Source organism: Natator depressus, chromosome 3, assembly GCF_965152275.1.
Source record: "Natator depressus isolate rNatDep1 chromosome 3, rNatDep2.hap1, whole genome shotgun sequence".
Taxonomy (NCBI): domain Eukaryota; kingdom Metazoa; phylum Chordata; order Testudines; family Cheloniidae; genus Natator; species Natator depressus.
The window spans coordinates 101,896,486-101,911,609 of NC_134236.1; the positions used below are offsets into that span (position 1 = coordinate 101,896,486).

Consider the following 15,124-nt stretch of genomic DNA (forward strand, 5'->3'; position numbering starts at 1 on the left):
TTACCTAAAATTATAAAATATGCAATAGTATTTTGATATGCAGTTTAACATCCGGTTCATAACGCTCAGTTTTTTGCACACTAGAAAAACCAAATTCCAGAAGTCAGTGAGACAAAGGCAACTGCTATTCAACAGTGATAAAAGACTAAGTAGTCATAAAATAGTAGTCACAATTGATTTATTTCTCAATATGTAACAGTAATGAAATAGGCTGCTGTATATTTACTAAACAAAGGACGATTAGAAAAGGAAACAAGGAACACAGTGGTTATTGTTTAAGTAGATGATGCATTATGGGACATTGTGATTCTGAAATAAAAGTATCTGGTGTAAAGAGAAAAGGAGTACTTGTGGCACCTTAGAGACTAACCAATTTATTTGAGCATAAGCTTTCATGAGCTACAGCTCACTTCATCGGATGTGTGGTTGTGGTGGGTCCTTCTCATACCACCTCCCAAAAAGCGTCACTGTTAAAACTGGTTTAGATGTACCACTCTGACTGATCAAACGTCCATCACTTAATACCTAGATGGAGAAGAGGATAATAAAATGACACCCTTAACAAAGCAGCAATATGACATGCTGCACAAGTGACATGCATTTATAAGGTAAATGTTAAATATTTTGAGGAAACAGTTTAATTAAGGAAAGGCTTGAACCATAACATACAAAGCCAAATTGCTTTCTGAGGCCAATTGCTGAACTGAAAGGGCACCAAATACATGTTTTTTTCCCCACTATTAACAAGTTTGTCTTAGGTTTGTTTTGACTTTGTTGCAATATTTTGTTACTTTCTCCATGAGCCTCCTGAGAAGCTAGTTTGAAGCAGCTCAAATACATCCTCCTACCTGAAATTCACCGGACGCCAGCTGAACCCCACTAAGCAAGACTTCTGGGAAGACGTAACTAGTGCCAAATGTGCCACTGAGAGAGAATGCTTCAAACCTGGTGTGAGCAGTAGCCACTGGCAGCCCACATGTTTTCAAGTCTGTGCTTTCACACTTCAGTAGTGTGCATATCTATGAGGAAGAGAAAAGGAATGTGCATTTAGGAGAATCGTTTTACTAATAGTAAAATTTGACTGTTTTCTTCAAGACCAGATGGTACCAATTCAGCTCAATTCTTATGCCAACGAACCACTAAGTTACTGCATCAGGAACAACTTTTTTGATCGAAGCGTTTCCAGCTCTGCAGCTCGTCTCCCTAGCATGTCTCTCCACACTGCTCTCCCCTCCCTCACCTAGTGCACACAAAGGCAGTGGTTTCTCTCTGTCAGCTGGTTTTGGCCTTGTAGCCTTTCCAGATCCACCTACCCACTGGATATCTCTGCTCCTGCTTGACACTTTGTCCCCCTTCTTTTGTCCTATTCCACCCTAGACTGTTTCACTTTTCTAGACCTTAGGCACTGAGTCCATGGGTACTCCGGGGCTGGAGCACCCACCAGCCACAGCTGTTTGGTGGCTGAGAGAGGGGTTTGGGGGAGGGTGGAGAGCAGTGGGCGGGGAAGGGTCCAGGGAGGGGGCAGAGCAGGGGTGGGAACAGGTGGAGTAAGGGCAGGGCCTATGGGGAGGGGGCAGAGCAAGGGCATGGCCTCAGGAGAGGGGGGCGAAATGGGGGCAGGAAGAGGCAGAGTGAGGGCAGGACCTTAGGGCAGAGTGAGAGTGGAGCACCCCCAGGGAAAACTAAAAGTCAGCACCTTTGCCCTGGACCCTTTTTTATGCTCTCCCTAAGAGCCACCTCTACCATTTCCACTTGTTCTTCCCACTCCTCCATCAAAAAGTTGACTTTTAACCAATAAAACTGAGACAAGTTCTTTGATGGAGAGTTCAGGCAATCTTATACACATTCTTAGCACCAAAATCACTTAGTGGCCTGGCTGGTGGTCTATCAGACGTTAATTTGGATGTCTCCATCCAATTCTTGGTGGATAGGTGTCTACATAATAAAGCCAGCACCATAACTGACACCCTGTTGCTGGCCATCTCAGCAGAGATTCCAAGGTTGGAATGGGTACAGAGACTGACTTAGCCTTTTATTCCCAGAGACAATCCCTCCAGGTTGGGGTTGTTGTGTATCAGAGGATAATGTGAGGCAGTATAAACTGCTGTAGCCTGTTTTATGGAGAAATAAAAGACTTGGTCCACAGCACTGGACATTCGGCAAGAACTAAAATAATTTTATCAACTGGACCAAACAAGAACTTTGATTCCATCAAAGTGACTTTTTGAAAATGTATCAAAGGAGATATAGAGTGGCTAAAACATCAAGACACATAATGGGATTATAATCTGTGACAGCTGGTAAGGAAAGTGGTTGGTGATAGGTAGAAGAAAGTAAATTTAAAAAGGACCTGTCGGTAATTAGCCAATGCAATAGATTTGCTCAGAAAACAAAGGACAGTCCATATTATGTAATGTGACTAAACAAATTAATATTTACAGCAAGATAGCACTTAATGGTAAATCATGGTCTTTCCCAAATGGTTGGTTAATAGAACAAAACATTGGACATTTCCAATAAAACTTTGATGCTTTATATATGCTTCATTGACATGACATGGCAAATAAGAAAAAACTCAATCTTTATGAATTCAGCTGAGTAAAATATCTTGTACAGTTGGATGCAATCAACTGATATTTTAAAAATAATCATCAGATAAAGATCAACTCTGATGAAGGAGACAGAAAAAGATTGTTTCATTCCAATTTTCAAAGTCACTAACAGCATCTCAAATACATCTTTCCGCTATTTACCATCCTGAAGTCTGTCTCTAAGACAGCACAGTGGACAATGCAAATAGTGAAATAAAGATGGGAGAGAAAAAGGGGTGGAGAATATAAAGATCCATTCTATCGTGGAATAATTTATTATCATATAAGATCAATTCCCTCTTTTCACATGAACTCTGAGTTTGTACCCAGGGCCATTTCAAGACTTGCTATTTTTGGCATGAAGGGCAAGCAGACTCATTAGAAATTACAGCATCAACTCATCACTAGCAACCAAAGGGCCATGCAGGGGAACATGAGAAAACATCATTGTCCCTTTTTTCTCCCAGGATCCAAAAGCATCTCCCATGCAAAGAAGCCTCATCAACATATATATGAAGTATATGTCCCCAAAAATAAGCTTTACCTGCAAATAGTATTCTCCTTCAACAACATGAAGGCCATCAAAAGCACCCAGCACATAAACTTCATCTTCTCGCTTCTCCGCCATCCTGTAGCTCAAATGACAGCAGAGGTCTTTCTGGCAAACTGTACGATTTTCTTCAGGCTTAGTTAGTTCAGTGAAGGTGAACTTATCAAAGAAAATGACTCCACAGAAATCCCAGTCATCTGGTGAGAAACGTTTGACACTTGTGGCATACGCGCTCCAGTTAACAGCAGCAGGGTAGGTGGGAGAAAGACGAGGGTGTGAACTCAGTTCCGCAACCAGGAGGTGACTGTTCTCTGTATCCATATTGTAATGAAATGCCCTGGGTCCATCAGGTGCATAGATACCACTCCCTGTGAGTGACAGGCAAAATTTTCAGTCCAAAAGAATCAGCCATTTGGATGATATTGCCCTTTTCATTTTCCCCAATGCTGTTCTATTCTATTATGATGTTTAGAACATTACCAAAAATTAACCTCCCAAATCAAACCTTTAAGAACTCAAGTCTTTTCTTAAAATTCCTTGAGAAGGGACAGGGTACATTAGGGTGACCAGATAGCAAGTGTGAAAAATTGGGGTGGGGGGGGGAATAGGTGCCCATATAAGAAAAGCCCTGAATATCAGGACTGTCCCTATAAAATTGGGATATCTGGTCATCCTAGGGTGCACAGTGTTCTTATTGAGACAATGGGCCAGATTCTCCATTGTGGCTGAGATCTCCTCAGCACCACAGAAGGGGGCTGGGGCATGGTAGCATGCAGTGCTGTCAGGAATCCAATTATGGCTCCCTGAGTCTCTGCTCAGCTTGGCCCCACTGCAGAACAGAGCAGCTTGAGGGCTGCTGTGACCTATGCTAACTGACAACAGACCTAAAAGGGCCATCCACCAGCTGAGAACAGCCAGAGCCCAATGCGCTTACCCTACAGCCCTACCCCAGGGCTGGGACGGGGATGGCATAGGAACAGGCTATGCTGGATTTACCCCACTTGAGAACTCCACATCAGGGGAATCTGGCTGACCAGATAAAGGCAAATCAGGGAGAGAAACTGGACCATTTATTAGAGTATTGGATTCCATGCCACACCTATATACTTTCCTGAATCTCTTTACCTCTGCCAATCAGAATGGACCATGGGGGACAAAATATCAGATGTTCTCAGCATGACACTCCAGTCAGCATTGTGTAAGAGTTTCTATGCATGGGATGAATCCTATGACAGCCATCCCATATTCATTCATTCATAGAATTTAAGACCAGAAGGCACTATTATCACCATCTAGTCTGAGGTCCTTCAAAACATATGCCTTAGGACTTCCATTCTTGAATTCCTGCTTCAAGTCTATCTGCTGGGGATGAAGAAGAGCATATCTTCTTGAAATCATCCAATCTTGATTTAAAGATTTCCAGTGATGGAGAATCCATCAGAATCCTTGGTAAATTGTTCCAATGGTTAATCACCGTCACGGTTAAAAAATTGTCCTCGTTTCTAGCCTGAATTTGTCAAGCTTCTACTTCCACCCATTGGATCTTGTTACCTTTGTCTGCTAGATTGATAAGCCCTCATATAACAGATGAGGGCGAGACTGGGAGACGTCCCTTGTATTTCAGACAACGTGAATACGATCAGTGACCCTACCCTAAAATCATGCAAGCATGAGATCTAATAGGTTTCAAAATGCAAATGTGGTCCTTCGCTAAAAGATCATATTCCATTTACTTAGTTCTCAGTAAACACAAGGTCACATTGTTTTAAAAGAAGTGGGTGAAGAACAGTGCTCTTGTGACAGCCCTGAAAACTTGGTTCTGAGGGGCTGAATATTGCTGAATGGTGCTACAAACTAGTCTTGTGTTTGGTTAGTATAAATGGAATCTTGCATGCTGGTTTTCATTTATTACCCAGCGTTATGACTGTATTTTATAGTAATCTAGAATGGGTTTTGTTCTTTAGCTATTGAAAACTTTGTGTGAACTAGCTGAACTAGAGAGCATTTGAGGGTGAAGGCAACCTAGTGATATGTGTTGAGAAGGGAGATTGAAGAGGACTGTTTATCAGCAAAAAGCTAGATTTAACGGCTCAGGGAAGCCAAGCAAAGAAGCTGCAAGATTTTGTTCATGCACAGCAAGTCAATAAAAAGAACAAAGGAAGTTCCTGAGAAGCTAGGAAGGAGAGAGGAAAAAACATAAAAAGCAAAAACACAGTGAGTTTTGCTCTGTCCTCATTTGCCATCAGGAATATCGAGGTTAGGAATGAGGCTACCATGGCGGTTTTTGGCTTCAGAAGAAATACATTGTGCAGCATAAAATAATCTCAAAGAAGAGACAGAGACTAAAGATCCAGTATTACAAAAAGAAAAGGAGTACTTGTGGCACCTTAGAGACTAACCAATTTATTAAGCTTTCGTGAGCTACAGCTCACTTCCTCGGATGCATACTGTGGAAAATACAGAAGATGTTTTTATACACATAAACCATGAAAAAATGGGTGTTTATCACTACAGAAGGTTTTCTCTACCCCCACCCCACTCTCCTGCTGGCAATAGCTTATCTAAAGTGATCACTCTCCTTACAATGTGTATGATAATCAAGGTGGGCCATTTCCAGCACAAATCCACGTTTTCTCCCCACCCCCTCCCCCACAAACCCACTCTCCTGTTGGTAATAGCTTATCTAAAGTGATCACTCTCCTTACAATGTGTATGATAATCAAGGTGGGCATGAAAAAAGTATTACAAAAATAATTCACCTTACCCCAAACAGCAAATTACCTGTCATAGCCATGCTGGTGTTGTGTGTATCAGCCGCAAGGAAATTGACATGCATCCCCATAGCCCAGGCAGAGTGGAATTCAATAGCAGTCAAATGTGGTAGGACATTCATCCAAGCAGTGGGAAACAGCACAGTATCCACATGTAACTTGCTCACCAGAGTCACAGCTGGGTCATGAAAAAGTATGTCGAAGCAAGTGAAAATGCCGAACTTTCCAAAGGATGTGTTGAAAGTGACAATCTCTGGCTCCTTGGGGGAATCAAACTGAGTTTCTGACATAAAGAGATTATACTGACAAAACAAACCATAGGAAGAACACCGTTAAAACACCGTTTTACCGTTGCACCTAATGCAATAACCTGGAAACATTTTATAAAACTGCTAAAGGTGACCTGCATTTAAAAAGAAAAAAAATCTAAAAGTCTTCATATTGAGCATGTAAACGTATATCTACACTGCAATAAAAAACCCATGGCACCAAGTCTCAGAGCCTGGGTCAGCTGGCTCGGGCTCACGGAGTTTGGGCTGTGGGATAAAAATGGCAGCATAGACGTTCAGGCTTGGGCTGGAGCCTGGGCCTGAAACCCCGCAAGGCGGTGGATCTCAGAGCTCAATCTGAATGTCTGCAATTTTTAGCCCCACAGCCCAAGTCCAAGTCAGCAGATTTGGTCCAGCCATGCGGCGGTGATGCAGGCCTTTTATTGCAGTGTAAACATACTCTACGTTTCCAAGTCCGCCCCAATAACCAGTTGAGTGAAGCCTGATCTAACACTCTACTTAATGGTATTTCTCTGTCTGTTATGCGATAACTTTTGAACACCACACCTGATCAACTCCAAAATTTCAGGGGATGTTCTAGGCATCAATGGTCAGATCCCTATTGATTTTGGTGAAAATCAGGAAAATCAGAAGGGGGTAGAAGGAGATATATGGTTAGTAGAGCTAGCAGCTTTAACCAGGTTTGAAATTTCAGAGTAACAGCCATGTTAGTCTGTATTCGCAAAAAGAAAAGGAGTACTTGTGGCACCTTAGAGACTAACCAATTTATATGAGCATAAGCTTTCGTGAGCTACAGTTCACTTCATCGGATGCATACTGTGGAAAGTGTAGAAGATCTTTTTATACACACAAAGCATGAAAAAATACCTCCCCCCACCCCACTCTCCTGCTGGTAATAGCTTATCTAAAGTGATCACTCTCCTTACAATGTGTATGATAATCAAGTTGAGCCATTTCCAGCACAAATCCAGGTTCTCCCCCCCCCCCCCCCCCCCGCCAAACCCACTCTCCTGTTAGTAATAGCTGTTTGTAGCTCAAAGAACTGGTTGATGACAGCCATTAACACCTTCCAGCCTAGCAGCACTCTCCTGCCCCCATCCCATTTCAACTAATCCTCCCAGTGCAGTTTAAAAATGTTGGCACCTTGAGAGATTTCCCTCCCAGACTGACAGAAAAGAACAGTGTAATGTTATTTCTTACCTTATGGTAGCGTGCCACCAATTTCCCTTCTGAGTCAAAGACAACATTAGTATTGTATTGATAGTGACCATCGCTGGGGCACTTGGGATCACTGAAATTACATGGCTTCTTGTCTCCAATATTGGCAACCACATAGATAGAGTTGTTTCTTGCCATGCAGCTGAGCCTTTCCTGCACTGCCGCAGGAGCAAATCTAGTTCATTTTTGGCAAAAGGAAAATGCACAAAACAAAAAATAACCCAGGATCAAACTAAATTCAAAGCTGAAAAAAAATGAGAATATAGGCTTCAAAGTTAATATTTGAATGGCACACTGGCGTTTAGAGCAGCAGCTGTTATGGAGCAGCTGAGTATTAGGAGGCCTTTTATTTTTTAATCCTGCAATTGGAGCGTGCAGGCAGACTATCAGAATTCACGGACAGCTCCTTGACCTCAGCAGACTTCTGCATGGGTGGAAGGAAGGGTCTGCTCTCAATGATCCTACAGCAGGATGGAGGCCTTAGAATGTCAGCTGCGTGGAACAGGGTGTGAATCCCCCTAGGTATTTGTACAGCACCTACCACAATTGCCTGAAACTGGACGGGGGCTATTACAGTAGAGCTGAATGTAGTATGGATTTGTCAGTTCAATTTGAAACATAACCAATTTTTTCCTAAATTGGTCATCAGATTGAAAAAACTAAAAATGGTTTTCAAATATTTTATGTTTTTGATTCATTTTGTGTGGACTCAAAATGAATTTTTAGTTTTATATTTTGATTCAGATATTTTGGGGTGTTTTCATCATGTATATGTGTGTTTTAAATTGGCCAAATTTTAATTTATTTTGAAATGAAAAGTAGGAATGAAACATTTTGACTTTATCAAAAAAAATGTTGTTTTTCTTAGCTCTAACTATTTGTCGAGTTTGTGAATAGTTTTAGAGTACCAAAAAATGCATTTTTCAACAAAAAAATCTACTTGTTGAAAAAATTTCTCCCAACTTTGTACGGCAGTATAAATATTTAGCATATAAAGAAATGCATGTTGAATCCCTCTCCTTGCCGTGCTTTTTGTTTAATGGGAAGGGATGGAGGGAGCAGGGCCTGCTTTCCTTATTCTTCATGGCTCCCCCAGACAGTGCACCTCTCTTCACATGTGTGATCATAGTCTGGTTTTTACAATGATCTTCAAAACATGAGCAGCAGCCTTTACCTGCCACTATAAATATAATGCATTATTAAAAAAAAAACAATTAAAACTATAGCCGAGATGATGGCTCATGGGGCCGAGTTCAAGTGTGTCCAAAACATACTTCATTTCAAACTACTAAACTTGGTTCATCTGCCCCTTTAAAAGAAAAAGAATGGAGAGAGGCTTCTGTGGTGCTATTGACTAGCAAATTGTTACACACACACACACCGGTTTCCCTTTAGAAATTCATGGAAATGTTCAATTACACATCCAAAATTCTAGGTACAGATTCATGTGCTACTGTGTGGCAGCAGGGCGAGTAGGAGAGAGCTGTAGTAGCAACATGGAAGGTTGATCCTCAGCACAAATGCCCCAGACCTGTGCAAATGCTCTGAGAATTCCTCATGAATCTTGAGACACAGGCAGGATTGAAATATCATGCTCCTTCCCCATTCAGCAGGCTGACAACAGACTTGCGAGTTCAGTACCTGCAAACACGGTAATCAGAGCCTAGGGGATGGTATAATCCCATATAACCCTCATCTTTAAAAGTCTCGTCTTTCACGCAATGGGGACAGAAATGCATGTAAAATTATGCACAAAGGTTAGATAAGGAGCCTATATTTTACAAATTGGATTGAAGTGAGATCCTATGTAAACTAATATGAAAGTTAATCCTTTCACAAATATTCTAATCGATTTAAAGGCATGGCTTACATACCAAAAGACATTCTGTCTGCTCCTTCAAACAAAAAAATTAGTTAAACCCACTTAAGGATGGTTAAGACCAATACTCAGCCACGCAAAACCTTAAAAGCAATGAAAGCTCCAGTTAAGATGTATTGAATACACTGTACCCCCCACCACACATACAACACATTGACTGGGGGCATCAGTCAGCTCCCAGGGGTACAATCATACCCAACCCCTGGGAATGTATGTGGGTGGCTAACGTGAGCCACTGCGGCCACTTTTAGATCACTAGCTCAAGCAGTGCTAGCATGTGTCTGTCTACCTGCGCTGGGAAGCATGCTCTCAGCTCCTGTGCTGACATAGCCTAAGAGACTCTGCCCCTATATGCATACGTCTTAGACACCTCCAGTATGTTCAGTAACCCATCCCCCACATACCCCATTCCTCGCAATTGAACTATAATGCAAACTTTTAACTCTGACTTCAGTAACGTAGACTTCGACAACCTGATAAAGTGTATGTGTTACTTTTCCAATGGAGAAGTTATTGTTCCTGTTATTTTGACCCTGTTACTTCCCCTCCTCTACTTGTTCCCCCTTCTACACTACAAGTACACATCTTTTGTACATACCTCTAAAGCTCTTCATACTTATCCCCCACCCCGAAAGCTCCATATCTGCACTTGTTTCTTATCATGTTACCCCTTTGCCTCCTCTGTTCCACCAACAATGCCAGTTTTGATAACCCATGTTATCTGCTTCTCCTACGAGCAGGACATTTTAGACATTCGGTTATTTAACTGTTGTGTACAATAATCTTGGAGTCAAATTCAAAAGACCTCTCAGGTCTTTTGCATTTATCATTAATCCACTTCTCTTCAGACCATTAACACATTATTTTAAAGCTATTTGGAAGACATTTCATAAGGGATACCTTTCAGGGTCAGTGCAGGGAATCCAGTTTACTTGTGGATCTGGGATGTCTTCAAGATAGGGGAAAATGGTGTCTCTTTTGAAGACCCAGCCATAAATGGCATCTTCAGGAGTCACAATGATGTGTGCACCCTGAAACAACAGCTAAATTAACCATTTACCACCAAGAACAAAACAAATAACCAAGAAAATTAAGAGACAATACCTGTTGGGCCGCTGCTTTGATGGCCCCTTCCAAAACATCCATATTTTTGTTCATTAGTGTCAAAGCCTCGTCAGACGAAACAGGACTCCCAGTGACATCTGGCAATATAACAGAGTGCTCATACACTGCTGCAATGTAGCTGTCCAAGGCAAAGGCCTGAAGGATTGAAAGTATAAATACCATAGCATATATGTGAGGCTGGAACATGATCATTGCTGATGCTCAGTGGTAAATGGAAAACAGAGCAAGTTTCTGAAGGGTAAAGGAGAAAAGAAGACAGGTGGCAAAGTCCAGCTTTCTTATTAGTTTACTTTGGCAACAATTCTCTGTGAAATTATCGGGGAAAACACAGCATTGTGTAACAAGATTACCACAGGTAAAAAAAAAAAAACATATTACAACAACAAACCATCTACACAGTTAAACAGGGGAGTGATATTCACTGAATCACTGACATGAGAATAACTGTGCCAAAGGGACACACTAAACGACATCTGTCTAGAAATAGAGGCCCAAATTCTGCTTTGCTATAATGTGCAATTCCATTGACTTCAGTAGACTTGTGCAAAGTAGAATTTGTACCAGGTTTGTACTTGGGTCCAGTCCAACTCCCATTAAGGCCGATTCTAGACAAACTTGTGCAATGCACACAGGTAGTAGTTTGAATTGTATGTTGTCTTGTCTTTTGTACCAGCTGCCCTCAGAATAAACATTAACACACAGTTTTGTAAAGTGACAAGGAAGGCCACAGAATGTATCTCAGAACTGATCCAAGAACACAGAGCTGTCAGGAGCCCAAATTGACCTAGAGTAGGCCAACATTTAAACAATTTATGCTGCTCTTTTAAACATAGCTGGGGAACTTAAATACATCTTGAACCAAATCCAGCTCACCTTGCTCATGTGAGTAATCCCAATCTCAGTGAGCAAAATGAAGACAGTTTGGCCTCTTTAGTTTTGTTTACACTAGGGTAGCCAATAAGAACGGATGCACTAAACCCACACGGAGTGACTGCAGAGACCAAAGTTCAGTCTCTATTTTGGCTAGAGCAGGTCAACAAATTTTCTGACTCATAGTTTTCCTTTGGTAAATGCTGTTTCAACAGAATCCCACTGGAATGTGTTGATTCCATTGAAACTAGCAACAAAATCAGTCAGGCAAACTGACTGACTAGCTTGCCTGACCTGGTTTCTTGCCAGCCTGCCTGCCAGCTGGCCAGACATCTAGCAGGCTGCTCAGTTCCCAGAATCCCCCTTTAATGGGTTGTCTGGGTGGCCACCTCCCTGGCTGGTTTGCTCCCTGCCTAGAATTTTTTTTTTTTTTAAAAAAGCTGTTCTGTGCAAAATTTTTCATTTCCAACTTCTTGTTCCAATTCCAAATGACTTTTTTCTAGCAATGTGACGTTTCCCATGGAATTAAATAGCCAGTTCTTGCTCATCTCCAATATTGGAAGGAAGGGTTCTGGACTGCAGGGGACAGAACAGACTGTGGCTGGCGGAAGTTTACAGCAGGCTCTCATTGCTGTGTCATGCCATGTTTAATTTAAAATCATTTTTGTTGTTAAATATAAGCTCTCCATACTTATTAAGAATATTACAAAACCAGCGTCGAGCGTGGTTTTAAAGCAGTGCCGAGCACAGTGTGTCTTTGGCTGTGTTTGCATTTAAAATGTTCAGCACTAATTTAGATGCACTATTGCTAACAAGAGGTCTAGACAAGGATGTCAGCTATTCAGTTTTTGGCTGCAGATATGGTCCTTTAAAAAGGAAGCAACTAATATTCCATGATGTTTTTGGTAAGGTAACTTGGAAGCCTCCCTGAAATGAGTTCATTTTTTGCCCTTCAGATTGGCATGGAAAACTGTAAGAACCAGCTGTAGCTCCTCACACTTGGTCAGGTGGCCTAGCCTTGTGGTCACAACAGGTGCAGGAAACCAAGCATTGGAACTAGGGGTGGAGCCAGAGTCAGCAGTCAGAAGCTAGAGCTGAAGGTCAAACTGGAGGTGAGCAACAGAAACAAACAAGTAACACAGGACAAGTCACAGTGCTGGGCATGAGCACTGAGCAGGCAGCGAGGAGCTGCTGCTGGATTAAGAGCCAGCCTGCTGGCCTCTCCAGCCAATCAGGCAGTCTGCTGCAGGCCAGCTGTATTGATGAGGCGGCCTGGAGACTAGCTCTGTTGTAGTCCCTGCTTCTGGACACACGTTCATATGTGGCCGAATACAATGAGTGTTTTAGTTGAATAAAAACAGACAGAATAAAAGGGTAAATTGACAAATTTTATAGAAATGATCATACTTTTCAAGCTACTTGGTTATGCATACTGTCATGTTCTAGGGTGCAATTCAGAGCAGTGAGAAGTTGTGTCATCACTTGCCCTGCAGCTCTGGGTGCCTCACAACGCTTTGCTGTTGTTGCTCCCAACCTGGGATGCTCACAACCAGCCTATGAGCATGCAGGTCAAACCCTGAGTTTCTGTCTGTGTGCTAGACAGCTCTGGTTCAGTGGCTCTGAATCCATCATCCTGTCTTCAGTCCCACTGCCCCACTCGGGCTTCCACCACCCTTGGTTACTACTTGCAGGGTGACCCCAATACACTCCCAGTCCTGGACCTCCCCAAAATTGTGTGCTCTGCAATGTCTTGCTCTCGCCTCGACAGTTCAGAAAAATAATACGGCTCGTTTGTATTTCTAAAGACACAAGAGCACAACACAGCTTATTAACTGGGGTAAATACACCCTTCCATTTAAACAACAGCTCTGGTGCATGGGCAGCAGATATAATAGGCCAGGGAAGGCTAAGCCTCCCCTGGCAGAGCCACTGCTGCGGGACACCATGTTGAGGGTTTTTGCTTATTATTATGGGCTATGCAGGTTCCGGGGCAGCTGAGGCAGTGGTATCTGCTATTCAGCTTCCTGGGTTCATCAGTATTCTCCCTGGATGCCTCCTCAGCCACCGCAGAACGTCACATATAAAAAGCGCATATAAAAAGCTCAGCACTCTTCTGCTGGGTTTCTGGGGGCCTTGGGAGACGAGGAACACTGCCTTTCCCCATTCTCTGGCCTGTGGCTTGGACCAGCCCAGGACTCAAATTGGTAGGCTGGCTAGCTGCCATGGCTGCGGCTGGGGCCAGTCACCCGGCCAAGCATGGCTGGGACTGGCCTCTGGCTTGGGTCGGTCAGTCAGCACAGCTGGGGTCAGCAGAGGACTTCTATGGTAGTGGCGGGAGGGCGGGTTGGGGTTCTACTGGCCCAGGACATCTCTGTCCGCAGGAGGGGAGTGGGGAGGCTCAGGGCTCCTGCTGTGGGGCTAGCCTACCCGAAGGGCGGGGGAGTCCACCTGCTGCCCATGCTCTGGTGGTTTACATTAATAGTAAACCAAAATTTTACTAACAATACAAGATACACCTGAACTCACTTAAAATACAAGAGATAGAGTCTGAAAACAGGCATCTAAAAAAGTCTAAAACCTAATCTAACAAGATACAGACTTTTTTCAAGATGGTTTCTCTCACCAGTCCTTCTTCTTCCAAGCCATAGCTGACTTTACTTCAATCAGGACCTTCCACTAAAGTACAAGGTGCTGGCTTCCCTTGTCTTCCCAGGTGAAAGAGTTTTGCTTAAGCAAGTTTCTCATCTACAGTCAGTTCCAGAGACTTCAGTCCCCCTGCCTTTGGTTGAAGTACTTATCTTTCTCATCTTGCAAGAGCTCAGGCCTCTTGTGCCTGTCTAGTGATGGATTTCAAAGATGTCTCTGTCCTTGCTTATGTCTTCCAAAGTTCAAGAGGCAAGATGACCTGAGGATGTTTTTCCCTTCCTGTGGGCTTCCCATCACCCTGTATGATTTTTATGTAAATATGGCTTCCATTGTTTCTGGTTACACCATGCTCCATCATGCAGACAGGTAAATAGCTGCCTTCTCTCCCGTCTGGGAGGGAAACTGTTTCTCCATGTTTGACCACAGACTTTAAAACAGAATATAATTAAGTACCCATATTTCCTTATAGTGTTAACACACACATTTCACAGATATTAATCACCAGTGTGCCATTAGCTTTCAGAAAAGTTCTCTCTATACACTTTTATAATACAGTAATGTTGTATACAATCAGTTGATTCAATTGCTTATCACTTGTTGTTCAGCCCCCCTTCTTTATACTGCAGCGGGTATTAAAGGCAGGGGAAGGCTCAGCCTACCCAAACTCCCTGCATGGCCCTGCCCACACTCCTCCCCCAGACCTCCTCCTGCTTCCCGCCATGCTCTGCTGCAGCTCTTCCCTCCCCTATGACCAGGGCCCCAGGGCAGTGGCACTGGAACTGGGGGGGTGTGTGTGTGAGAAGGGTGCCATTGCCCTCCCACTTTTTGAAAATGGACAGGCCTGGCCCAGTCCAGTTTTTGCCAGGGCAGACCCTGACCCCTTCCCCTCCTCTTCCCCCCAAGGCCCCACCCCCCAGGCAGGTAGAAGGTTCATTGGGGCTCCCCACAGTTGCCTGCCCAGCTCTTATCATGGCTGGGCTGCAGCTCTGTGGCCCCCTGCACCCCCCCCCCCCCCCGCACAGAGGCAGGTTGGGGAGAGCTGCACAGGCAGCTGTGGGGAGCCTGGGTCCCTCCACCTGCCCTGGGCAGGGTGCTGCTTTCATCTCCACCTCAGGTGCGGGCCCCCAGCCATGCCCACTTTTGGGAGAGCTCCAACACCCTTGCCCTGGGCTGGGGCTGTAGGG

At 43.5% G+C, this 15,124-nt stretch overlaps 1 protein-coding gene across 1 annotated transcript; it reads right to left on the bottom strand.

The window, feature by feature from the left end:
- Positions 1 to 214: 214 nt before the first annotated feature.
- On the bottom strand, positions 215 to 10,634 carry LOC141984006 (pantetheinase-like). Its single transcript, XM_074946953.1, has 7 exons — positions 10,404 to 10,634; positions 10,200 to 10,330; positions 7,403 to 7,595; positions 5,923 to 6,214; positions 3,136 to 3,509; positions 849 to 1,019; positions 215 to 525 (listed from the first exon to the last, which is right to left on the bottom strand). Exons 1-7 carry the CDS (start codon positions 10,614 to 10,616, stop codon positions 412 to 414), a joined length of 1,488 nt encoding a protein of 495 aa, XP_074803054.1. The 5' UTR covers positions 10,617 to 10,634; the 3' UTR covers positions 215 to 411.
- Between the last annotated feature and the right edge of the window lie 4,490 nt (positions 10,635 to 15,124).